This window comes from Cutaneotrichosporon oleaginosum (genome assembly GCF_008065305.1).
Source record: "Cutaneotrichosporon oleaginosum strain ATCC 20508 chromosome Unknown ATCC20508_contig06, whole genome shotgun sequence".
Taxonomy (NCBI): Eukaryota; Fungi; Basidiomycota; class Tremellomycetes; order Trichosporonales; family Trichosporonaceae; genus Cutaneotrichosporon; species Cutaneotrichosporon oleaginosum.
The window spans coordinates 429,450-453,336 of record NW_027072175.1 but is presented as its reverse complement, the minus strand read 5'-3'; the positions used below and the strand labels follow the sequence as shown (position 1 = coordinate 453,336).

Sequence of the window (23,887 nt, the reverse complement as noted above, 5' to 3'; positions counted from 1 at the left end):
GGGATCGCAGGTTTGTCACGAGGGTTCTCGACAGCCTGGACACAACATGCCTGCCTCACACACTACACAGCTCGTCTGCATAGTGGTCGACTTGTGCAACCTCTTACGTGTGGTTCTGACGCGGCTATTGTGATACACTGGTGAGAAAGTACACTACAACTCGTCGAGGAAGCTCGTGTCGCCGTTGAGCTCCATATCGACATCATCCTCGCCCCCGTCATCCGCCCTAAAACGCTTTGGGACGGGTGTCGCCGCGCCACCCGGTGCTTCGCTCATCATCCTCTTGGCCTGCTTGCGCGCTCTCACTGACGAACCGAGGGACGGACCGTGCTGCGGGCCACTCGGCGGATCAAGGTTGAGCGGAAGGATGGGCTGGATGGGCTGTAGACCAGCCGCCATGGCAATGACGCTCTCGAGGCCACGGCCCGTCGTCCAGTCGTACCCTGGCGCGAGGGCGTTAAAGTCATCTTCGAGTGTCGCGGCAGCGACCGCCGCATGCGTCTCCTCCAGGCTCGGATCGTTCAGCGTCGCCTGCACTTCATCCGGGGTCATGCGCGGCACGACGCTCTCGGCGCGCAGTTGCTTGATCCGCGGCTTGAGGTGGTAGAATGCGTTCGCGTTCATCACGTCCGATAGTGAGGGTAGCAGCTTGTCCTCGTCCGGCACGGGTGGCGTGTCATACAACCCCTCTGCCCACTCGGGGTTCTGCTCCTGAACCTTCTCATCGACGTGGAACTTGAAGAGCACGATGCCGGCGCCTGTCGGGTGCGGCATTCCGTCCGCCTGCTTCTTGCGGAGTACAGGAAGTTGGGAGCGGTCCCAGAGTTCAGGCGGGAGATGGAACGTGGGTGCAGGCTGCTTAGGCCGCCCCTTGCGCCGCATCTTCGAGGTCATGTCGTGTGCGTATGTATCGAGTGTGACGAGGAGAGCGCGCACCTGCGAGCTCAGCCAGAACTGGTCAACGACCTCGTGGGCGTCGGCCCCTTTCGCCCCGCTCCTCTTGCGATACGCATACCACTCGTCGGCCGAGTACTCGCGCTTGGGGTCGGGACGCTCATTCGTCATAGCTGCAAAATCGATTGTGAGAAGAGTGCGATACAGCGCGCGGAACTTGCACAGGTTGAGCGGGGACGTATCAAACGCGGCGGTACGGCGCGCAACCAAGCTCTGCTGACGGCGGTACTGATTCTGCTTGCGGCGTGTGAGCTCATCCTTGTGCACTTCGCCGCGCTGGCGGCTCAGCTGCTCGTTGTAGCGCTTGCTCAGGCGTGTCCAATACGTCGTGACGGCCTTGACAATTTGATCGTCGTCAACCTCAGGTTCGTCCGTGGCAAACGATTCTCCCCAAGCGTCCTTGACGTCGGCTGTAACTGCATCAAGGAATGGTCTCAGATCGGGGTGACCCAAGTCCGAGCGGAAATCGGGGCGGAACTCATCAACACCGTTTAGACTTGTGTCCGCGCCTGGCGGGATTGTTCCGGGCATTGGCAGCTCCTTGGTCCCCTTGACCTCAAAGTTTGACACTGCATACTCGACGCCCAGACGGCGGTTCGCCATCTTGTGCACGAGATGCTCGAGCTTCATTGACCGGCGCTTGCGACTACGCTTTTCTTCTTCGCCGAAAGGAGTGCCGCTCGTTTCCCGTGCGCGGTCCTCTTCAACTTCCGCCTGCACCAGCGTAGGTGGGTTCTTGGGAGCCATGCGCGCGCGTCGCGCCGTTCCTGGTCCGCCGACGCCGGACGCGACGCTGTTGGTCGTAACGAGCGCGTCATAGCGCGCCTTGAGGGCGTCGTAGTCGCTCCGTGGAACATACGAGATCGCGAGCTGCGGATCTATGGTCGGCGGTCCACGCCCCTGGATGCTGTCTATCACGTTTTTGACGAGCTCCGCCTGCCGCCGATTGCTGTCGGCGAGCAGTTTGAACGAGCCCATCAGGCTCTGCAGCAGAGCGGGCGCGTTCATGCTGTCAATGAGTTGAAGGTTGGCTGCCGAGAGTTGCTGCATCTGCGCGACGGCCTTCTCGAGTGACTGGGACTGGACCTGGCCGGCAGAGACTAGTGTAGGGGCAGCGAGGGCAGCTGCCGCCGCCTCGACGGCGGCTGCAGACTCCGCGGGGTCAGGAGGAGCGGAACCCTCGACACCAGCCTCATTGTCTGCTGACCCGCTGATCGCTGCGCGGAGCGCTTCGAGGGCCGCCTCCTCATCATGCGGGTCGGCGTGACCGTGGGCGTCATCTACGAGTGCAAATGTGACATCGTCGGCATTGCTTAGTGGCAAGAAGGTGGACGAGTCAACTGGAGGCTGAGACGTGCTTGCGGGTACTGGAGTGGATGGCTGGCGCGACATGGCCGCGACAAGATGGGCGACAGAAGGGCGCCGAGGGGGCCAAGGAGGAGTGGACGTTGAGAGTGGAGGGGTGCGGAAGGTGATTCTGTTGTTGATGCGGACGGCGAGGAAGGCGTGCAATGTTTGAGTGATGGTGATGAAAGCGCTGTCTTAGCAGGCCTATACGCCGCTAACGCCGTCTGTGGCGATCCCACTCTCTCTACCTCGTGCTACATCCGTACATCCGACTTGTTTGTGCTCGGCATCCACCAGCACCGCTGTTCGACCATCTCCTCCCGAGCCTGCTATACCATTGCTATGGAGGTTCGAATGAGCATCACGCCGAAGAACACTATGCGCTGCTTTTAATGGACATAAGTTGTGCACTCGTGTACTGTCTCTCCGCAGTAAACGCACTGGGAGATGAGACAACGGCCCGCGGTGTGTTCAGCATGGCTCGACTGGCTTTGGCTGTGCCTTGCTGTAGTTTGGCTGCTTGGGCTCTCGCGCGCAGAAGAGTACCATGCTGGCCCGTCAGCTACCTGCCGCCTCTATCCGCTCACGGGGGAGCACGTGAAGCTCATGATCTCTCATACGCTGCCAAGGCGATAGCAAGCGATGGAGCAAACTGTACGCACTCTTTCTAGGAGCATCGGCAGTTGGCAAGGGCCAGAGATATGGCGGCGTGAGTGTGCGGTATGTCTTGAGGCGACTGCCAGTGCGCAGAGGCTTCGATTAAGCGGCAACTCCGCACCCTCCATCTCGTTCATGCACGCCCACACACTCGATGCTGCAGCTCCACTCGCCGCACCGCCGGCAAGCGTACGCCCCCAAATATCCGCATGACGCGCAGATACGTCGTGGCGGCGTCGCAGGCGCGGGTGCCGCGGCCGTGATGTACGGCGGCGTCGGGGACGGAGGGAGCTCGCCAAGCCAGTCGCGCAGGCTCTTCTTTCCGTACAGTGCACGGCGGACATTCGGCGTCTGCTTCTTCTTGGCGGCTGCGAGCGCTAGCGCGGCGGGCGAGTTGGCGGGCGGCGCCGGAGGCTGGAACGAGGTCGCGGGGATATCAGTGGGATTTGTACGCTGATGTGAGCGAAACGCGGCGTGGGATTCGAGAAGGGGCTTACCTCGAGGTCCTCAAGACGACGCTGAAGGCGACGCTGCTGGAACTCTGTTGGCTCTTTGACCATTTGGATGACGAGCGTGGGCGTTTAAGGAGAGAGGAAAGAGAAATGGAATGAGAGTCTTGAGAGGGGGTAATGTTGACAAAGTGGAGGAGGGTGGTGACGTGACGACGATGAGATTTCGGCGTTGACGCGCGTCGCGCTAGTCCCCATCACTCAGCACTCTAATTTATCCCTCCCGAGCTCCCGACCACCGCTCGAGCAGGTCTCGTGCTCCACTCTTTCTCTCCTTCACTCCTCCTTCGCTCGTCATGCCCGTGCATCTCGTCTCTGAGTCGCTCGGTGGCATTCCGAACCCGACCCTGGTCCTCGCTGCGCTAGGCGGCATCACCGCCTACGGCCTGAAGATTGCGACCGGCGGGCGCAAGTCTATCTGGGAGCGCGAGTGGGCCGGCAAGCTTATCATGGTCGTTGTATGTCTCGCCTTCTTCAGTGCGCTAGCTAATTCCAGGCGCCGCCAGAACCCACGACCTTCGCGCTCCTCCATGCCCTCCTGCATCTTCCCTCGCCCCCGCAGATCCTGTATCTTCCACCACTGCCCAGCCCGCTCCCCGCCTCTTTGCTCACAATTCTGCACACACTCAAAATCGCGTCTACAAACCCCGCAGCTCAGCTGCACTGCGAGCCGCTCCCGCCGACCGTGAGCGGCGTGAGGGACTTTGTGCGCAAATGGTCGAGCCCGCACAAGGGCACGACCGGAGAGGAGGGGCGGCGCGTCGACGCTATCGTGCTCGGCGGAGGATGGGAGTGTTCCGCCACACCCTTCACGGACAATGAGCGTGCCGCGCTACTTCAGGAAGGAGACGGGGAAAAAAAGTGGACAGTACACCAGCACCACTTCCACCTCGTCACATCGCTCCTTCCCTCGCTGCTCAAGGCTCCCGCTGAACGCGACGTGCGTATCGTCTCTCTTGTTTCTCCAGCGTACTCTGCCGCCATTCCGCGCCTCGAGAAGCAGCTCGCCGACCCCTCGTCAACAGGCAAGGAGCCGGGCCCGCTCGAGCGCGCCGGCGCCGACGGCCTCACGACCTTCTTCATGAATGCGCACTTCCGGCTGATTCTCGATGCCCTCGCCTCAGCGTCGTATTCCCAGCGCGCGGCGCCCGATCCGTCTGTGCCTGTTCCGGAGATGAAGAAGGTTGAGGTCACAAGTAACATCAAGGCGCTCTCGGTCGTCATGCCGTGGGCGCGGGACGAGGTTGTGCGGCCCATTCTTGGGATCTGGGGATGGGGTTGGTTGTGGCTGCTCATCTATCCTTTGGTGCTGCTGTTCACGCCTGGGCCCGGGATGGCTGTGCAGTCCGTCTTGCACGCGCTGAGTGCGCCGGTGCTCTATGACGAGGACAGGAAGACTCTGTCAAAGGGGACTGGCGAGAATGAGAAGACGGAAGGGGAGAAGTCTGAGAAGAAGGAGGGGGGGAGGAGGAAGGCTGAGGACGACCCCCGCCGCGCCGGGATTCGCCAGGGTGACACTGTTCGCGACTGTGCTGTTATCGAGTAAGCAAGCTCCCTTATCATTACTGACACACCAGCCTCCCACCCGTGCTGCAGAACCGTGAGATCGCACGTGGGACGTATGATCGCATCGAGGGGGAAGTCGAAGCTGGCGTTCGCGCATATGAGGAGGCTGTGAAGAAGGCCGCCGAGGTGACTCCGAAGCGCGACACCAAGGTCAAGTTTGCGGACAACTCCGAAGAATCTATTCGCCCCACCGAAGCCAAAGACGCCGCCGAGGCCACCACAAGCGCATAGACACATAGATGGCACGCATAATGTACATTGTCACACACGCATTAGATTGGGGTATAACTCTCAAAAGGCGGGTGGTCCAGTCTCGATCGCGAGCGCAGGGCTAGATGGCTCGACAGCGCGGCCGCCCCCAATCGCGCTCCACTCCCACGTCTTCCACACGTCTCCCTTGACCTCGCGTTCACGCACAAGGACGTTGGCGTTCTCCTCAACCTTGGCCTCGACCTTTGACCAGATGCGCTGCTTGGTGCCCTGCCGCAGTGAAGCTGGGAGGATCACGTCACGCAGCTGCGCTGGCGGCATATACGAGGTGGGGTTTTGCACGGGGTCGGTGAAGTGGCGGTACTCCTGGTCCTGAAGCCGACGCACAGCCATTTCCGTGTACTCGCGCACCTGCTTGTGTTCGGTGCGGGCCGCTTCGATGCGGTTGCGCAGCCCAAATATGAGGGCGATGACGGCTGCGGTGCCGCCGAGCTGCGATTTCCACTGGTCGAGAAGGTGCAGCGCCTCGAGCTTGGCGTGACACGCCATCGACATATCAGAGCGAGCAGACGTGTAGTACGACGTGCCGTATTCATCGATGGACTCAACGAGGTCTTTGTGCGCCACGAGGTCGGTGATAGCCCGCTGGAACATGTCATCGAAGTCTTCACGCTCGATGGAGTCCTGGACGTGAGCTGTCATCCAAAAAAGCACTCACCACGCGGCGCTCGGCGAAAGTGTTAAGAAGCTCCTTCTCTGACACACCGTATCGCACACCAGGTCCGACGGTGAGATCGACACTCGCGCTGGAGCACTCGATGGTGCCCCGGCGCTTGGCGAGGAAGCGTTCCATTTGTGTTGCAAGCTGGCCGATCTGGCGCATGCGCGCAGTATCAGGCTTGCACTTCGGCGTGAAGACACGAGGCGGCATCAACGGCCACCCGTCCAAAAGAGGTGAGATTGGCGCCAGCAAGCTCGGTTTGAGCAGATATTCTGGATCACATGCGACGACTTCGCCCCTGCTGCATTGCGCGTTTGCCGGGCACGGTACACACTTTGTGGGGCGGGGAACGAAGGGAACAAGGGGCAATGACGCCACGTCGCAAGTGATGTTGGGGGTCTCATCTGGGTGATCCGCTTGCCACTGCGCACGCTGAATCATGCACTCCTGTGCTGCCTTGATTGGAAGCTCGCGCCCCAAAATGACGCTGTTGGTGTTGCTATTGTTGTCGCAGAAACCGTTGCTCGTGGAGATAGATTTGTAGTGGGCGGATAAGATGAAAATGAGGAGGCTGAACAGCGACAACGGCAGTGTGCTTCCGCTGGGCTTGGGCTTGCGCCGAATAATCGCCTTACGCTTCGGCCTCTCCACCATCTTCGTAGATGTGGTGACGGTGATCGGGGCGTCATCCGGATACGACTGGGTTACCTCCCCAAACTTGCGCTCAACAATCGCATTATGAGCGTCGGCCTCAGCGACCTCATCCGCATATGCAATCTTTGGCGGTGCTGGGGAACGCAGGTTCTCATTTGACGGGCCCACCTTGCGCAGAATGGAGGCAGACGGCTGCGAAGTGGCAGTCCATTCGCTTGGGCGCGGAGCCTTGCGCTTATTCTCGCCAAAGCCAAGGGAAGACTGACGTGAGTTTGTGATGAACAATGAGGCTTACCTTGCGGCGACGACGCGCAACCTCGGCAGCTTCAGCACTGCCAGCCTGGAACGGGTTGTAGTCGGAAAAGGGAGAGCTGTTGTCCTCGGCGTTGGAAGAGCGCCGCGGGCGCTGAGGCGTCGTGTGGTCCTCGGGCCTGGGAGCGGGCGGCAGGAAGGAAGAGCGCGGCTTGCGCACAGCGGCCGGTGCAGTGGCGGGAACATCGGGGACAGGTTCCCGAGTGGGCACTTCGTGCTTGACCGACTTGCGCCGCACCTTCGCCTTTGGGGGCGGAGTTGGTGCTTCCTGGATATCCTCCATTCTGACGTCGCTCTCCTCGTCCGATGCAATGACCTCCTTGACCTTCTTGGGGGGACGGCCTCTCTTCCTAGGGGCTGGCGTGGGGGCGGGCTCTGCGTCGGAGACGTCGACGGTTGAGCGGCGTGACCGTGCGCGCTTGGCTGGGACTTCTGACATGTCGTCCTCGGCCTTGAGCTCCTCACTGGCAGAAGTCGCCGTCTTCCTCGGCCGGCCTCGAGGACGTTTGCCAACGACTGGTGTCACGGGCGCCTCGTCACCAGTGGACGAGACGGCGATGATGCCCGTCGCGGAAGGACGCACACGCGCGTCCTGGGCGAGGATGATCGCGGCGCGAGGTTGGATCTCGGTGATGAACAAGGCCACTAGGTCGGCCTTCTTGGCCGCTGATGAGTGGCGGACGCCGTGTTCGTGGAGGATGGAACTGATGTTAGGAGGCAAAAGAGATGATTGGGAGCAAAAAAGGCATAAGACATGGAAGCGTGCCTCCTCGCACCCCAAGAAACTAACCGGAGCTGAGGAACCTGGCAAGTTAGCGATGGGAGGCAGGTGCGTTGAGAGATGCAGTACTCACCCGCAATGACGCAGGGTTGAAATCCTGTGCGAGGTAGACGTCACGAGTGGGCGCCGACATGTTGTGTGATGTAGTCGAGGAGGAGGGGAAAGGTTGAAGAAAGCCGAGATGGAGATAAGTGGATGTTGTTGATGAAATGCCCCACTTGTGGGTGGTGCCGAGTGATGAATGTGGCGGATGACAAGAGGGGGTTAAGAGTGGGCGAGTGTTGTTGTCGTCTTGTTTGTCCCCTTCCCTGTGGCCTTCCACCCCTTCCTTCATGCGCATGACGCACGCACTGATCGGAGAGTGGGTTTGATTCCGTTGCCATTACTTTATATCATCCTTCCATTTACAATCACTCAACCTCACCTCCACCTCCACCTCAGAGGTCCACTCACCTCGCATCATCTGCACCGTATCACCTTTCCATCTACTCGACATCTTTCACACCCTCTCCACTCCTACCACGAAATGAACGCCAAGGCTGGACCGTCGCGTATTCCCTTGCAGCATAAGGAGCAGCAAGTTGGTCTGAGCTTCAAAGGCACGCTTACTCGCCCCGACGCGCGACCACTTACTCACTTCCGAGCTGACGACAGCTACCGTCGACTTGCTTTCGTCCTTCCGTGAGCAATGGTGTTACCAAATCAAACTTACTGCAGTTGAGATTGTTATCCATACTATCATCTGCATACGCCAAGTGTATCCGCCCAACACATTCACCAGGCGACGAGCGCATGGCGTCGCCGTCTACCAGTCTCGACATCCCGAAGTGCGCGCATACATCGGGCGCGTCGTGTCGGCTCTCCGGAATGAGATGGAGCGGGGAACGCTACGGCGGGTAACGGTGATGATACACGATGTGGAGAGCCGCGCGCCGATGGAGCGCTTTATTATCGACTTCGGATACATGGGCCTCGAGGGGTTGGAAGGACCACAACGCGACGCCAAGTGCGTTGACTCTGGGTGTTGATGAGCAGGCTGACCGCAGAATTCAAGGGGCACCGGACGAGGAAGGTCTGTCGCTGATGCTTCGTGGATTCTTGATCCGCCTTGTGGCACTGGATGGGCAGTTGCTGGACAATCCAGGTGAGCTACACATACATCTCCCCGGCTAATATCAGGCGACACATCCTTCGCCATCATACTGGAGACCAAGGATGACATCGAGCCCGAGACGCCCAGCGATGGGGCAAGTTAGTGCGATTTGTGATAGCTCACCGCAGGTCACCGCCCCATGGATTCCTGCTCTCGCAGGGGATACGCTCAACACCTCGTCGGCTATCAGCGGCCATCACGAGCCTTTGCTCAGTGTCCGCGCAGTGGAGACTGGAGTGATTGATGTGAGCCCAAAGGTCAACTCCCATTGACTCCAGCTCCGAATGGTGGTGCAGGAGTGCACAGCCAAGACCGGCACCGATATTCTGCAACTGGATCCGTAACTCGTTCATTGGTCGCTATAGCATGGATAGACTTGGTGGGAGCCATCTCATGGCGTGCGTCAATCGAAGCGGCCGTCAGCTTTGTCTCAGTCAAGTACATTCAGGTGCATCGTAACTTAGGCCCACTATTACGACAACATCACATGTTAGCAAACTAACGGCGGTCGAAGGGGTTCTCAGTGTAGTCGAGATCGTCGTCATCATCGCTGTCGCCAAGCGTGTGGGGGCTCGTCTCAGCAGGGGGCGTCTTTGGGATCTTGTCCACGAGAGACTTGCCGGTGGTCGGCGTTGTAGGGCCCGTCGAAGTGGGAATGTGTGGGTTGGGGTCCTTGTCCTCTCGAGGCTGAGGTGAAGTTGACATGAGGTCGACGCGCTTCTTGGGCAGGAAGCCAAGCTTGGCCAAGTCGATTTTGCCGGCAGCCCCCTTATCGGGGCTGGCGGCGCCTGCAGGGCCAGGTGAGCGTCGGCCAGCCGCACCGGGAATGGCGCTTGTAGTGCTCGGTCTACCAGGCTCCTCGTAGTTGTCTGACGGGTGCCAGCGACGCGCGGGCGCCGAAATGGGCGCCTCACCCTGGCTGCTTTGCGAGGTGGACCGCGAGCCGAGGCTGGAATTAGCACCGCACAGACGATGACTCACGAAGTACGCCCCGTGGATTCGCCCCACAGTCCGCCCTGCCGCGGCACCTCGTCGTTCAGAGCTTGATGCGCCGCGCGCTGCTCAGACGTTTGTGCCTGCTGGGCCTGGTACTCGGCGTATTTCGCCTTCGCATTGTTGAAGAACCGGTTGAACGTCTGGCGACCGGCTGCTGTTAGCTCGAGACGCGACCGCGCTCACTTTCAGCCATGGCCGTGACCTTCTCCTCGAAGGCAATGAGGCCGGGAGGAAGCTCGCCCTGGTTCTGGCCCTGGCCAGGCGGCGGGTCGTAGCGGTCCTGCAGTTCTTGTGCTCTGGCGTTCTCGCTCTCATACGGGTCCGCAACTGGGCGGCGCGGCTTGCGCACCCGCGGCTGGTACGGCAGGACTTCGGGCAGCCGAGAAGCGTTGGAGGGAGCTGCGGGGCCACGACCCCCGCGGGCGTCCCGGCGAAGCTGCCGCGCCTCCTCCTCGTCCTGGAGTGCGATGGCGCGAGCGAACTCGGCGTCAAGGTCAACCTGGTTCTACTCGTAAGCGCGCGAATGTGAATAGCAGCAACTCACAGACTCTTCCTGCTGCGCTGACGCCAGCTCGTCGGGCTTGAAATCCGGGTCCGTCATCTGCAGGAGAGACTCGATCGCTCGGTCCTGCGAACCGCCGACACTCTCGAGCACCATTTCGATGACGCTGACGTCGACGGTCGGGAACATGGTCTGCAGCTCTGCAATTTTCGGGTTGGCGTGCGGGGCGGGTGCAGGCGCAGGCGCAGCAGGAGGGGGGGAAGTCGCGGCGGCGGCGCCGGGCGCCGGGGATGATGGTTTGGACCCGGGTTTGTCGGCCGACGGCGAGGCGGGCGATGTGGCGCGCGGCGACGCCGCAGCGACCTTGTCGACGGGCGATGGCGACTTGGGTGACTTTGGCTCCTCCTTTGAGCTGGTTGGGGATGCCATGGTGGTGTGAGTGTTGTTGCGATGATGAGAGATGCTGTCTACCGTCACGTCACCAGTCTGCGCGTCGTCCGCCCAGACCTCTCGGCCGACTGCGGAACCATTCCGCAATACACCACTTCTAATCGCAGAGTATTAGCTACATAGAAGAGGCCACGTGAGCAAGATAGACGATTCATTAATCTCCACTTTGCCACTCAACCTCCACTTTTGCTCAGCAACAACCAACTCCGCCCATTTCATCTATCTCCTCCTCCGTCAGCATCGATCATGGGACGCGATCCAGGCGGCACGAAGGCCATGGCCAACGCTATGAAAGCAAAGGGTGAGTCCTGACTTCGCAACGAGGCGTGTAGTCCGTTGTTGGGTGCCCGTCCCGCCTTCCTTCGTCGAGACTGCGGACATCCACAGTTGACACCAGGCCTTGGACGTCTTCGTTGGTACTGCCAGCCATGTGAGAAGCAGGTAAGCATAATAGATCTGGAATATAACTCACATCTACAGATGCGAGACGAAAATGGCTTCCAAGCGCATTGTCGCTCTGAGCCGCATCTCCGCAAGCTCATGGCTATTGGACCTACCGCTGGCGCGACCATCGCCGAGTTCTCGAGGCAGTTCCAGTACGATTTTGTGTCGCTCCTTAAGTCGCGTCACAACACGCAGCGTGTGCGCGCCAACGCCGTGTACAATGAGTTCATCCAGGACAAGAATCACGTCCACATGAACGCGACCCGCTGGGTTACGCTGAATGGCTTCATTATGACGCTCAGCAAGGCCGGTATTGTGCGCGTGGACGAGGACGAGCGCGGTCACCTCTGGATTCAGTGGGTCGACAACCGACCAGAGACGTTGGCGAAGCAGGTGAGTTGAAGGCGGGCATGGACGGAGACGCACGCAGTTCGTTGGGACGGAGAGCACGGCAATCGAGACGTGGGAGAGATCATTTGGGGAGACAACCAGAGGAGAAGACATGAGGCACTGTTGTCAAGATTACGCTGACATCAGGCGGCACAGCAGAAGAAAGAGCGGTCAACAATGGACGGTGAGGATCGTGAACGCAAGATGATTGAGGATCAAATCGCCCGCGCCCGCGCCATCGCCGAGCAGGAGGAGGTGGAGAAGAAGGGTCTGGAGCGGAAGGAAGGCGAGAAGATCTCGTTGAGCCTGTTCCCCAAGCCTGAGGCCGCGGAGGAGAAGAAAGAAGAGGCATCATCAGACTCGTCGACGACACCAGCACCAACAGTAGAGAAGAAGCCGACGAGCTTCGGGTCCTTCGGTAAAATGCCTGCGGCGAACCCCCTCAAGCCCGCCAATCCGCTCAAGCGCCCAGCCGCTGGCAACGTCTTCAAGGCGGCCAAAGTCGCCAAGACGGATGACAAGGATGACGCCAAACCCAAGGGCTTCATGTCCGAGGCGGAGCGGCTAATGAAGGAGGATCTGGCACGGAAGACGAAAGGGTACGCGGGAGCGGGGCCACGGCGCGGTGATGCGCGAAGGTAGCCGTCGTCGCCGTGGAAGACAATGTTGTACATCATGCATGGCCTGTTCTGTCCTCTGGGAGTACTCTTCCGGGAGTCTGATCTTCTCAGACATCCTAATTGACGAAGTCACATCTGGTGAGGTTGCCTCCAGCCGCTGAGCCTGCGGCATCATGTGTATACGGGTATCAGGCGGCGAGTGAGTGGGGCAGCAAACTTCGGACCGCATGAGATCGCAAACAGCAGGACATGCTCCGGGCTCCGGTGAGACTTGTAAAGCGACATGCGACTGACAAGTGGTGGGTTGTCGGCGCGGTATCAAGAATCGATCGCGATTGGGTCTGCCCAACCCTGACAATGATCAACAGAGACGGTCGCGGAATTTGCCACCCAACACTTTCTCAGCTTCCCATCATGCGGCCAAGATGCAACCCACGTATCCAACTCCGAATCTTCAGCGCCATAGATACAGCTGGACTGATTCGAGAGCTAGCATGTGCTGGCACCCTAAGGCTATGATACATCGGCAAGGAGACTGCACTTCTACGTCTTGACCATCTAAAAAGGTGCGGCGCCGGGAACGACCCCAAGAAGCCACTTCTCCACGCGCAGACGCCTGAGCTTCGACTTGGGCGGCTCCCCCCACCCATCAGCGGGGTCGTCGGCGCTCAACTCGAGCTCAGCCTCGTCCGCCATCCGCGCGAAAACCTCCTCCCAAGAAGGCCTCTCGGAGGATTTGGCCTCCGACTCTCGGTGAAGTTGTACCTCGTGGTGGCGCTGCGATCCGGGTATCGGCCCCTTGCCGTCAAGCTTAGCTACTTGTATGGCTCACCTTCTGATTCTCGTCTTGCAGACGCCCGCCCTTGCGTCGACGGTTGCGCGGCCGGTTGCGCGAGCGTGCGAAAGTGCCCACGTCGGCGCCCACGTCCTTGTCGTGGGGAGAGTGGCTAGGCCCCGAAAGGGCAGGGCCGCCCTGCTTCGAGGGTGGAGTCTTCTTCGTCGATGCTGGGTTGTTGGCAGGAGAGCGGTAGCGGTTGCCGTGCATGACGGGGTAAAGTGTCGATGAGGGATGAGGGATGAGAGATGGGGCGAGAAGCAGGAAGGAGAGGGCGCGGATATATATGACAAGCGGCGTGGCCAGTGTGTCACTTGGGGTGGAGGTGTGTTTATTTCGCCACCATTTGAATTGTTAGTTGATTTGTTACTCTTGCTGCCCTCATGCTTCCTGGTCAACAGCCTCGGCTGTTGGTGGCAAGGCGATGCGAACGCGTGGGAGACTTGTCCCAGGACCACAGCTGGAGCTGGCTGGCTGGCTCGATTACATGCACACACCGCTCTCAATCTCAGTACTATTTGCGCAGCTCAAAACACCAGCAACAAAGAAATGAGTGCATTAGCAATGAACACGAACGCTTCGATATGCTTGGAGGAGCTATAAGAACTGATGCACCGTAACGAGACTCACGACCACTCGCCACCATGTCCACCTCTGGCAAGCACTCACGCACAGCGAGTTCCGCGTCCAGCCTCGTTTGGAGCAACGCCACGAAGAGCAGCAACACCACATCCAGCTCGCGTGGGGGCACAATTGTGAGCCCCAACACCGTCCTGGGAGCGGCGCCCAAATCTCTCAAAGCATCAAACAGGAACGCCAACAGCTGCGACATACGCACGCCAGAAGTTCACGACAGGGTATGGATGGAGGTGGAGCGCCTCAAGGGCCAGCTTGCCGTCCTCGACATGTGCCTCAACTGCTGGGAGGTAAGAGTTGAAAAGAGGACGCTTTAGCCGCCTCCTCGGCACGAGCACCCGTTACCGACACATCTCACCTCGCGCAGAAAGGTATAACATGCAATTCTCTGCCCTCTAGATGAGAGAGCGCCAACTTTGAGTCGCCAGTATGAGATCCGTACCTCATATCAACTACTTGCAACCGTATGAAGTGCTGGGCCAGACCAGCTTGCAGAATGTGATTATCACCTTGCGCGGTCTGATTGAGATCGTTGTCTGACAGATTCTCCGAGCTAGTTACTGCGTCTGAATAGCAATATGTTTGTTGTTTCAGTGACACAATTCCTCCTAGCCCACCCTTTCTGCACTTATGAGACTCTCGCGAAGATCCCCCAGAATCTCGAAGTACTGTCCCACCGCCATCTACAACGTGCGTATGGCCTCGTAATGCTAGATGCAGTCCTCCAACCAGCAAGTTTCGATCTCAGCGTCCAGCGTCAAACATCATCAACTACTCGAACAACTGAATGTATATACAAACCTCTACTCTTTCGCTTCAAGGGGAATTTTAGCCCTTCCCCTAAGCGCGGGGAGCAAGCTCAGCGTTCGCAGCATAGAACTCGCGGCACCGCTCGCAGCCCTCAATATCACAGCTCGTGTAGCTGAGCTCACTGTCGGCATCGTAGGCGCTGTCCGCGTCCTCCATGGGGTCGTCCTGCTGGTCGTGGCTCCCCGCGGAGGACCCGGAGGAGTCGTGGCCTTCACAGTCGGCGCCGTCGATGCAGTAGATGCAGCGGTCCGGACGGAGCTCAGTGAGCTCGGGGAGGGCGATCGCGGCGTCGACGGCAAGTTGGTGAACGTGGTCACGGAGATCAAGCCACTCCTGCCACTCCTCGGCGATCTGTTTGAGGGACCAGTGGAACTCGGTGAAGGTGGTCTGGCCTGCGAGCGTGCGCTCCCAGACAGCACGCGCCATGCAGTTGTAGCGCTCCACGATGTCGTCAAACGTGTACTGGAGGAGGTCAAACTCTTTCCGCACCTTGTCGATCTGCTCGAGGTGCTCGGGGTCCATGACGAGGACGAAGTCGGACATGTCGGTAGCGGTGCCTTCGGATAGTGATAGTGGCTAAGAGAGGAGTTGGAGTTGAAAGTGAACAGGCGGGCTCGGGAGTGCAGAGGCTTGGCAGTGGATGGAGGAGCCGAAGGTGACCTGTTTTATATGTCCGACGTGGAGCAGAGAAAATAGCGCCATCGTATGTTTCTGTCCCGGGTACAATGCGAATATAGCCTCGTCCAGAGATCACAGACTCATTGTGAGCTCAAAGTGCAGATGGCTCGCCGCCATCAGACGCCGGCAGTGCACCTGGGAGCGACTTCATCTCACCGGCCTATTGTCCACTTCTGATGACTGATGCGCGGCTCACGGATTATAGTGCTGAGGCCGACAGAAACGGAGAAGACCTCGCTCGGGGGCGAACACTTGACAGGTGCGAGTCAAGCTGTTGGCGAGTGAATTGACTGGTTAGTGCAGTAGTCAGAAAATTGGTAAAAACTTTCACAGTGTAACAACCAGCCGTGATACGGCGCTCAAAGCTTCCCACAGTATTCAGCGGCAGCTCTCACAACCAGCCCAATATACGCTACAGCACTACAGTCAAGCAACCTACTTCTTCCCGAGGATGCGCTGCTCCTCCTCTTTGACCTCCTTCATATTTGTCTCCCACGTGGACTGGACCTAAGAGTCAGTATCTCTGTCCTTTGCCACCTCAAGTGGCACGTCCTATTTCCCACTTACATCCTTGGCAAATGTCTCGTCAGCAAGGTAGCGCAGGCCAACCGCCGCCATCGCGCCCATAGCCTTGAAGCTCTCCTCGTGTGCGCGCTCTGTCCTCGTCGCGGCCGTGAATTCGTGCGTGTGATTGCCCCCCTTTGCAGGGATCATGTACATTGGGTGACAGGCGGGCATCGAGAAAGTGACGTTGCCAAAGTCGGTCGAGGCGCCCATGCTCTGGTCGAGGAGAATGCGCACGGGGATGTCCCACATCTCACCCATAACCTGGGCATACTCGTGCTGGAGTCAGCTCCGCCTCCGGATACACTCACAGAGAGTGCCTTGTCGTTACGCAGCTCAAACATGAGCACCTCGCGGTCGATGTTGACGCCGCAGCCTGTCTGGCGCGCCGCGCCCTCAAAACATCCCGTAACTTTCTCCGCGACAAGCTCCAGATCGGCAGCTGTCGGCGCACGCACGAGATAGTCCATTTGCGAGCGGGCGGGGATGATATTAGGCGCCTTACCTCCGCCGTCCGAGATAACGCCCTGCACCCGCACCTCAGGCTTGAGCTGCTGCCGCATCGCGGAGATGCCGACGTAGGCGGTGCACGCGGCGTCGAGGGCGTTGATGCCCTCCCACGGTGCGAGTCCCGCGTGCGCGGGCTTGCCCGTGTACTCGACGCCAATGTGCTGATATGCGAGGGAGCGGATAACTGCGCCTCCCGACGCCTCGCCGCCCTGTCCGGGGTGGAGCATCATGCAGGCGCCGATGCCCTCGTACGCCCCCGCGTTCAGGAGGTCGACTTTGCCACCGGCTCCCTCCTCGGCGGGCGTGCCGAGAAGCACTACGGTGCCATCAATGTCGTGGGCATCCATTGCCTTCTGCATCGCCAGAAGGGCGCCGACGCCGCAGATTGCGATGAGGTTGTGCCCGCACGCATGCCCGATCTCGGGCAGCGCGTCGTACTCCGAGTTCAGGCCGAAGGTGCGTCCTCCGCTGCCACGCGTGTACGACACCTTGAAGGCGGTGGGCACCTCAGGAATCTGGTGCACCTTGAACCCCTTGCTCGCGAGGTAGTCGCACAGCTTGGCGTGCGCCTTCTCCTCCTTGTACGCCAGCTCGGGGTTGGCGTGGATGTACAGCGACACGTCGGTGAGCTCCTTCTTGAGCCCGTCAATCGCACCCGTGATTGTCTGGCGCACCTGTCGTCAGTGCTACCAAGGCAAGAGCTCACCTCGGGGCGGAAGGAGGCGCGGCGGCTCGGTACATCGTCCTTGCCGTCCGGGAGGTGGCCGCAGTTGCAGCAGGGCTCGGGGGCCATCTTGGGGGTCTTCTCAGTCATCATGGTGAGCGAAGAGGTACGAGGGCGTCCACGACTGTGCGTCCCGGTCTATATATTCTGCCCACCGACCGGTGCGTGGTGAGTGGGGGACTGCGGATACCTCGGCTGTGCCCGGCTGGCTGATATCGGCGTCATGTGGTTAACTATAGAGCAAACCCACGTATCGGTCATCCGGCAATGAATTCACCGTCGTCCACGAACGCTATATCCGACAGCCTCCTCACTTTCCTCTCTGCACTGAAGTGGCAGCTGTGGTCGTAGACTTGGCCCTGGAATGCTGGGACAATGGGTGGTTGCCGAGGTGATTGACCCCCACCCGGATATCTAAACTTCCGCACCATTGCAAAGCGGAGACGGTCTACACGCGCATGTGGGCAGCTCAGACTGGTGGTGCATACGTGTGACGGGAGAACTCATAAAGCGCCCCTCGCTCTGCGAGTGTGTTCGAGCATTTTAGTCGGACAGACTGTTGCTTAAATCACCGATTTATTCGGTCGCAGTCGAGCACACCGAGCTGAAGAGCGGAATGTTCGCCACCCATCGCCGTGGAGTATGGCTTGAATTTTCGTTATCTTCGCTCCGAAGCCTGGGATACCTAAAGACAAAAGCACACCGTGCACCGGAGCGATCGAGCGACAGACCGAATCTGAGACCTGTGCATGGTGTGCATGTGCGCTGGCGAATGGTAGGTAGCGTGACGCTGAGAAATCATGTGGAGCATGGAGCGGAGGTGACAAGCGGTCCCTGCCCGCCATGCTTACCCCACCGACATGCTGAGTCAACGTTGAGTCAACCGATCGCGTCGGTCCCGATCGTCACCGTCCGACCGTCACCGCGTCTAACCTCACCCTGCACTCTTCTTAATTACCTCGATGCACCATGCACACGACCTCTGACCCTCACAGCCTGCATGACCTGCACTAAACACTCCAGCATCGTCCCCAACTCTACTCCCACCACCTCCCCTACCACCACTATCACCATGACCCCACCATCAGCACTCCGCACGCGCGCACCGCTCCCAAAGTCCAGGAAGACTGTCCGCTTTGCCGCCGACACCAAGGACGTTGACACAAGCGACGTTTCAGCGCGCAAGTACCGTAGCCCCAGGAAGCTGAGCTCGCTGCTATTCGCGCCTCCTGTTCCTGCTCCGCCCAAGCCCGCGCCGCCCCACCGCGAGTTCCGTCCTGACTACTACGACGTCATTGCGTCCCGGGACCGCCTGTCCCACGCCTCCCGCAGTTGGATGTACTAGGCAATGACGGATGGTACAATCCCTCTTGCCTCACGTTGAGTTTTTCGACATCGCTGCTCCAGCGCGCACCGGTGCTCCGCATCAGCACAACAGCGCCCCCCGTGCCAGCTTCGCGCCAAGTCTGCGCCCCACTTTGTGCAGCCGGTTACTCAAGCCGAGGAGCAATTCACCGCTCGCCCTGTGGCGGCCTGAGCAGGCGAAGCTGCCCACGAGCTGCCGAGCTTGACAGCGAATCTCAGGAATCGGATATCAAGGACCATTCTAGCTGGCGTCACTATGCATCCCATCGTGGTCGCGTGATCGTTTGTCATCTGCGTAGATCGGTGTACCCCGTCGTGATCGCTTCAGTCCCCCCATCTGTGCGCGGCGGGCACAAAAGTGAAGGTCGGACTGGGAATCGAACCCAGGCTACAAGAACGAGGTGTGTTGAAGCAACTCAGAATCTTGGGTACTAACCACTATACGATCCAACCGAGTCTCGATGCACGCGGGTTAAGGGGGTGGCTATATAAACATCGAAATCACCACCCAAAGTCACCAACAGCACCTGTTCCATTACCCGTGTAGCGAGATGCACAGAGTGGTCCCAAATCGGTGTTCGCAGTGCCGCTCTCGGAATTACGAGAAAGAGCAAGGAGGTCCAGGCGAGAGAGCTATGCCATACAATAAAGCTTGGCAGGTGGCTAACGCCTGGTTGAATCTATCCGTCCAAGGTCATCCGCCACCTCTAGGCTTCAGTCCCTCATCCATGCTTCGAAAGCAGTCGACTTGTTCAAACACCTAATCTCAGTGTCTCTTGTGTCGCACCCACGCACCCACGGAAGGTGTTGTCAGTTGCGTGAGTCATCTAGCCTCCACTTTCCACGTTTCCGGGGCTGCCCTGCGTCCCTCGTGGGTTCGAAGCGACGCACAACATGTTCTGGGGGAACGCAGTGCTGCACCACGTCCTCCATTCTCCACTTCTTTCTGACACTCTCACACCATCACGACCCCTTTCCTGAAATCAGTCCTTCGTCGCCAGCAGCTTTCCGCTGGCTAGCTTGAGTCCAGCACAAGTCCAAGCAGTACATGATTTCCTTCAGTTACTTCTTCTGCGAGTCAGCCGTGGCATCCTCTCGCTCCGCCCTCATCCACTCCGGTCGACCGCCGCACTCACCTCCTTCTTAAGCGCTGCCTCGTCCGCCTCCCGCGCCTCCTTGTTGACGTCGGGTGTCGCGCGCTCCTGGTTCGTATAGTCGCCCTCCTCATTCGCAATCGTGCTGGCGCTGTACTGTCCATCGTTGGCTTTGGGCCCGCTTCCCGCCGAGCCATTCTTGAAGGGCGCAGTTGTCGCCTCGCCGCCGGGCGAGTCGATCGGCTTGTCCTTCGGGTCTTGGGAGCGGATCTTGATGCCGCGCGCGAGCGGTGCGGCGCGGAGGGGGAAGGGGCGCGAGAGGGGACGGAGGGCGAGACGCATGGTGAGTATGGTGGGCGAGACGGTCAGCTGCGGCATATATATCGGTGCAAGTCTAGCGAGCGGGACGCAGGTCAAATGGGACTTGTTTGACATACCGACGTCATAGTGCCCGAGAGAAACCTGGGAAGATGGCGATTACAGGCACAGCGCGTCATTGCTGCAACTCTCGGTCTGGAGCGACCCTGCGCACGCTACGAGGTCTACACGGGCATGGCATCGCGGAGCAGTATAGGCAGGTAGCTCCGCCAGAAATGGCTCCGGATCGGAGTGTCTACAGGAATATGGTGGGTTCTCATGTTAGCCCATCGATGGAATCACTCCGTCTTCCACCCGCTGTCGTGTCTTGGGTCTTGATTACAGTGTCATGGTACGAAACTTCCGCGGAGCGTCCAGTCACACTTGCCGGCTGTCAAGTGCAGCCTGCTGCGACTCTGCGCCTACGCGTATAGGGTGTGCGGGCGGCCCAAAAGAGGCTCGCTTGCGCTGCGGCGGTGGCGGCGCGGGGTTTGGGGTAAGGCGTTTTTCCAGCTGACGGCCTTCCAAAGCTTGGTGAGGTATGCGCGGATAATGCTAATGTAAGCTTTGACCTACACTGACGACTCACTTCCAGAAACGCTTGATGATGCTCGGCGACGGCGCTTGTATAGGCGGGTACTGACGGCGCCGACGAGGTGGCGCCGGCGACGGCGATGGCGGGGTCCCCGGGACGACGACGTAGCCGTGGCGAAAATGTACGGGCGAGAGAAGGGACATGTCTCGCACGAGGTTGCACACGGGCGGGGTGATGGTCGGCGAGAAGCGGCGGAACGGCGTGCGCGGAGGCGGGCGCCGGATGAGCTTCTGTAGCTCCGGCGTCGAGTGCGAGCGGGCGTGCCTCTGGTGGGGAGCGTGCAGGAGAGGCCTGCCGTGGCGGACGGGACAGGGCGTCTCGGGTGGTCCAGGCCCCCACCACTCTTCGCTGCCGTTCTCGCTCGATGTGGAGTGCCAGTCGTCCTCGGTGGCCTCGCTCGCGGAGAGGGTCTGCGTCGGGCTGGCCTCGAGGGAGCTTACGCCCTCCAGCCAGCTCTGGGTGCGGCTCCACCAGCTCTTCGAGCCGCCTGGGGCCACGGTCGTGGATAACGTGCCCATGCTGTTGCTCACATTCTCACGCGGCGCCTTGCCCGAGATTTTGAGAATACCGGCCACGAAGCGGCGGAGGATGGGACGCTTCGGGGTGAAGGGTGGGAAGAATGTGACTCCGAGCGGGGAGGTGGTGGGTGTGCGAATTAGAGACGAGGCGGGCGGGAGGTCGGGGGCAGACTCCACAGCAGCCAGTGCTACGGAGGCGGAGCGTGTGTGCGTGAAGACGCCGGTAGCGGTTGAGCTTGTGATGTTCGGAGAGCAGACGGAAGAGGCGAGCGTCGTGGGTGCCGGGAGCCGAGGAGCTGAAGGTTGACGCAAACGTAGGTGAGATTTGGTCGGCGTGGGTGAAGCAGCGAGTGGGAATTTGGAGACGTTGGTGGGGGCTGTAAACACAGGGAGTGGAAGGCGGATGTGGGGAGTTGCACGCAAAGAAGAAGGGAGCTGGAAGTGTGACCAAGTGGAGCCGGTGGGAGGAGCTTGGACGGCAGTGGTATGGGGGGACGAGCGGCGCGCGAGGCTACCGACAGGAGTTGTGGTGGGTGTCGCGGAGCGTGAAGCGCGAACGCATATGCCGATGACGCGGCGAAGGCGACCGCGGGCCATGATGAGGCCGTGAGCGCGAGCGCGCAGGGGATGATATGCGTGAGTGTGTTCTCACGAGCGAGTGAGATGATAGGGGAGGTGAGGGAGACAGGATGCATGCAGCTCGTCATATATGTGCTGGAAATGGCCTGAAAGACTGATCGGGCAGTGAAGGCAATGAAAGTGATGGCTTTGAACATTGTTGAGGTGGTGGGGCGTCAGTGATAATGGGTGCGGAGAGTTGCAGTGATATGTACTTTTCATCACAAACTTGACAAAATTCGGTTCGAGCGGAGCGGAGATGGGGGGAAAATGGTATCACACGTGACGCAACAATGGAGCCATGCAAGTACGCAAGTGACGAGCGACGCGACGCGAGGGATCTACATGACTACAGTTCGACAGTGCGCACAGCCGCACGTGAAGCAAACTACTCCACTCGTCTGGCGGCCTCGACCTGGCCAGCCGGGGCTAGGCTTCTCCTCAGCTCCTCCATGTCTCCACAGCGCCACGAGTCTAAACATGGAGCGGCGTCGTTATAGATGCCATCAACTCTCTCGACGGAACGCAGATCTTGAATCCGCTAAGGATCTTCCAGAACACCAGAATACCAGAACACCAGAACAGTCGGCCCTTGCTTCATCCGCTTTCCGCTCGCACGCCGCATGCCACTTCCGCACTGAACCGCGAGTGAATTCCGCATTCCGCGCCACTGACGTTGCACAATAGCCAGCCGAACAACAACATCCCACAACACACACCAGCGTGCCGCCGCATTCATCCCGGTTACTCGCCTCCACCCCCACACTGTTCCAGCCACTGACGGTAAGCTGGGCTCCAATACACAGGTGGGGCGAGGTGAGTGCCGCCGGCCCGGGAATCTCCTATCTGCCGGATCGGCGGGCCTCGGCTCCCGCGGCACCACGCAGCCTGCGCCCTCCGCCTCATGAGGAGGAGGGGAGGCGTCGCGCTGTGCTGTGCACTTGACACGCGAACCGGCCAAACTCGTCTGCTGTGTGCTTGTCTCCCCACCCGCCCCCCACGCGCCCATGCTGCGGCGCTGCGAGCTCCCGGTCGCATCCGCATGACGCGCTGCTCGCGCAATCCGCCGAATCAACCGGTGCCCTCGCTCTACACTTGCACATAAGTTCTCGAGCTTTAGTCTCCACCCTCCATCACCACCATCACTGGTCTCAGACTTTCAGAACACATCACACTCGTCTCAAGTCCCAGAATCCCTCGCCTCGCACCACATCTCTCCTCTTCCCATTGCACCTCGCTCTCCTCCCTACCCACCAATATGTCGGTACGTCCCGCCCCGGGTTAGCCCGCCTCGCCCGCCCGCCCAACCGCGCCGCTCACACCAGCGCGCCGTCTTCGAGTTTATGGGCACACTCACGCCCAAGGAATGGTCCCGCCTCGAGGGCGAGGTCCACGCGTATATGGCCGGATGTGGACGTATGGTCTCCCCCTCTGCGTTTCGCTAACACTAGACGACATGGTTTCGATCCAGAAAGCCGAGGCGTCACTCGACCACGCCGGCTCGGGCAAGCGCAGCACGTTCACCCGCGTAGCGCTTGCATCAAGTACCGAGTGGAGCAGCGTCCAGCGCATCCTCGATATTCTGTGCGAAATGCTCGAGGAGGATGTAATGTGAGTGCAGACTCGCGAGGGCTGGCAAGGAACTGCGACTGAGACCAGCATCGAGTATTGGCAGGGAAGACTGTGATGCGCCGTCCCAACCATCCGCTCTTAACAGCTGTACCCCCTATTCCTCTCATAATTCACGCAATTCACACAATTCACACATGCCTTTTATGCGTGGCGCTGTCACCGCCTGGGCTTGTAGCCGAAGCTGGATTCACAAAGCATGAATTTAGAGATAGATTGTCCCTGTACCTCACACGACAATACCACCAGACTCGACACTCTCCTGTCACAGATATATGTCAATGAAATGGTAATACTGTACTCTCCGCGTGACCTTTGTCTCCTACGTGTAGACGGATTCTCGGCCTCACTGGCACTGGAAGCATTGGAAGAAGCCCGTCCAGCATCCATCGGCCGTTCCAACTTCCTCCTCTTCTTCCTCGTCGATTAATTGGGGAGGTTTTGACCTGTAATGAGACTCCAGTGTGATCGCTTGGCGGCACATACTAACCTTGTGAAACCTTTCAAGCCAGTCAAGGTCATCGACCGACGACTCAGATCTGATGGCCGCCTGAAGTAAGCTCGAGACCCTGACGAACTCATACATGGGCAGCATCTCTTGAATTTCCGAGACCTGCGCGGCTGGCCGAGGGCGTAGTGGCTTTGGACCGGAAATGACCCGTCCGCGGACGGGCAGCGGGTTTTTGGG

General features: G+C 59.6%; 13 protein-coding genes across 13 annotated transcripts; 4 read left to right on the top strand and 9 right to left on the bottom strand.

The window, feature by feature from the left end:
* Positions 1 to 153: 153 nt before the first annotated feature.
* Positions 154 to 2,004, bottom strand: COLE_06613 (uncharacterized protein; the record flags this gene model as incomplete). Its single annotated transcript, XM_018419976.2, has 2 exons — positions 154 to 1,167; positions 1,222 to 2,004. 2 exons carry the CDS (start codon positions 2,002 to 2,004, stop codon positions 154 to 156), a joined length of 1,797 nt encoding a protein of 598 aa, XP_018279081.2.
* A 1,056-nt stretch (positions 2,005 to 3,060) lies between these two features.
* On the bottom strand, positions 3,061 to 3,518 carry COLE_06612 (uncharacterized protein; the record flags this gene model as incomplete). Its single annotated transcript, XM_018421347.1, has 2 exons — positions 3,061 to 3,411; positions 3,456 to 3,518. The coding sequence occupies 2 exons, from the start codon at positions 3,516 to 3,518 to the stop codon at positions 3,061 to 3,063; spliced, it is 414 nt and encodes a 137-aa protein (XP_018279082.1).
* A 245-nt stretch (positions 3,519 to 3,763) lies between these two features.
* On the top strand, positions 3,764 to 5,013 carry COLE_06611 (uncharacterized protein; the record flags this gene model as incomplete). The annotated part of the gene is made up of 2 exons (XM_018427418.2): positions 3,764 to 3,925; positions 3,964 to 5,013. The coding sequence occupies 2 exons, from the start codon at positions 3,764 to 3,766 to the stop codon at positions 5,011 to 5,013; spliced, it is 1,212 nt and encodes a 403-aa protein (XP_018279083.1).
* A 311-nt stretch (positions 5,014 to 5,324) lies between these two features.
* COLE_06610 (uncharacterized protein) lies at positions 5,325 to 7,844 on the bottom strand (the record flags this gene model as incomplete). Its single annotated transcript, XM_065626491.1, has 4 exons — positions 5,325 to 5,927; positions 5,962 to 6,879; positions 6,914 to 7,648; positions 7,785 to 7,844. The coding sequence occupies 4 exons, from the start codon at positions 7,842 to 7,844 to the stop codon at positions 5,325 to 5,327; spliced, it is 2,316 nt and encodes a 771-aa protein (XP_065482185.1).
* A 393-nt stretch (positions 7,845 to 8,237) lies between these two features.
* On the top strand, positions 8,238 to 8,967 carry COLE_06609 (uncharacterized protein; the record flags this gene model as incomplete). Its single annotated transcript, XM_018421348.2, has 4 exons — positions 8,238 to 8,310; positions 8,366 to 8,717; positions 8,758 to 8,855; positions 8,891 to 8,967. 4 exons carry the CDS (start codon positions 8,238 to 8,240, stop codon positions 8,965 to 8,967), a joined length of 600 nt encoding a protein of 199 aa, XP_018279085.2.
* A 395-nt stretch (positions 8,968 to 9,362) lies between these two features.
* On the bottom strand, positions 9,363 to 10,791 carry COLE_06608 (uncharacterized protein; the record flags this gene model as incomplete). Its single annotated transcript, XM_018423071.2, has 4 exons — positions 9,363 to 9,813; positions 9,846 to 10,011; positions 10,044 to 10,365; positions 10,405 to 10,791. The coding sequence occupies 4 exons, from the start codon at positions 10,789 to 10,791 to the stop codon at positions 9,363 to 9,365; spliced, it is 1,326 nt and encodes a 441-aa protein (XP_018279086.1).
* Positions 10,792 to 11,058: 267 nt separating this feature from the next.
* COLE_06607 (uncharacterized protein) lies at positions 11,059 to 12,288 on the top strand (the record flags this gene model as incomplete). Its single annotated transcript, XM_018423072.2, has 4 exons — positions 11,059 to 11,113; positions 11,210 to 11,253; positions 11,293 to 11,649; positions 11,794 to 12,288. 4 exons carry the CDS (start codon positions 11,059 to 11,061, stop codon positions 12,286 to 12,288), a joined length of 951 nt encoding a protein of 316 aa, XP_018279087.1.
* Positions 12,289 to 12,824: 536 nt separating this feature from the next.
* COLE_06606 (uncharacterized protein) lies at positions 12,825 to 13,311 on the bottom strand (the record flags this gene model as incomplete). Its single annotated transcript, XM_018423073.2, has 2 exons — positions 12,825 to 13,064; positions 13,099 to 13,311. The coding sequence occupies 2 exons, from the start codon at positions 13,309 to 13,311 to the stop codon at positions 12,825 to 12,827; spliced, it is 453 nt and encodes a 150-aa protein (XP_018279088.1).
* A 1,266-nt stretch (positions 13,312 to 14,577) lies between these two features.
* On the bottom strand, positions 14,578 to 15,090 carry COLE_06605 (uncharacterized protein; the record flags this gene model as incomplete). The annotated part of the gene is made up of 1 exon (XM_018425352.1): positions 14,578 to 15,090. One exon carries the CDS (start codon positions 15,088 to 15,090, stop codon positions 14,578 to 14,580), a length of 513 nt encoding a protein of 170 aa, XP_018279089.1.
* A 570-nt stretch (positions 15,091 to 15,660) lies between these two features.
* COLE_06604 (uncharacterized protein) lies at positions 15,661 to 17,116 on the bottom strand (the record flags this gene model as incomplete). Its single annotated transcript, XM_018420817.2, has 4 exons — positions 15,661 to 15,732; positions 15,793 to 16,068; positions 16,101 to 16,973; positions 17,006 to 17,116. The coding sequence occupies 4 exons, from the start codon at positions 17,114 to 17,116 to the stop codon at positions 15,661 to 15,663; spliced, it is 1,332 nt and encodes a 443-aa protein (XP_018279090.1).
* Positions 17,117 to 18,023: 907 nt separating this feature from the next.
* COLE_06603 (uncharacterized protein) lies at positions 18,024 to 18,368 on the top strand (the record flags this gene model as incomplete). The annotated part of the gene is made up of 1 exon (XM_018423074.2): positions 18,024 to 18,368. One exon carries the CDS (start codon positions 18,024 to 18,026, stop codon positions 18,366 to 18,368), a length of 345 nt encoding a protein of 114 aa, XP_018279091.1.
* A 1,126-nt stretch (positions 18,369 to 19,494) lies between these two features.
* On the bottom strand, positions 19,495 to 19,917 carry COLE_06602 (uncharacterized protein; the record flags this gene model as incomplete). The annotated part of the gene is made up of 1 exon (XM_018427420.2): positions 19,495 to 19,917. One exon carries the CDS (start codon positions 19,915 to 19,917, stop codon positions 19,495 to 19,497), a length of 423 nt encoding a protein of 140 aa, XP_018279092.1.
* A 507-nt stretch (positions 19,918 to 20,424) lies between these two features.
* Positions 20,425 to 21,549, bottom strand: COLE_06601 (uncharacterized protein; the record flags this gene model as incomplete). Its single annotated transcript, XM_018427421.2, has 1 exon — positions 20,425 to 21,549. The coding sequence occupies one exon, from the start codon at positions 21,547 to 21,549 to the stop codon at positions 20,425 to 20,427; it is 1,125 nt and encodes a 374-aa protein (XP_018279093.1).
* Positions 21,550 to 23,887: the final 2,338 nt, after the last annotated feature.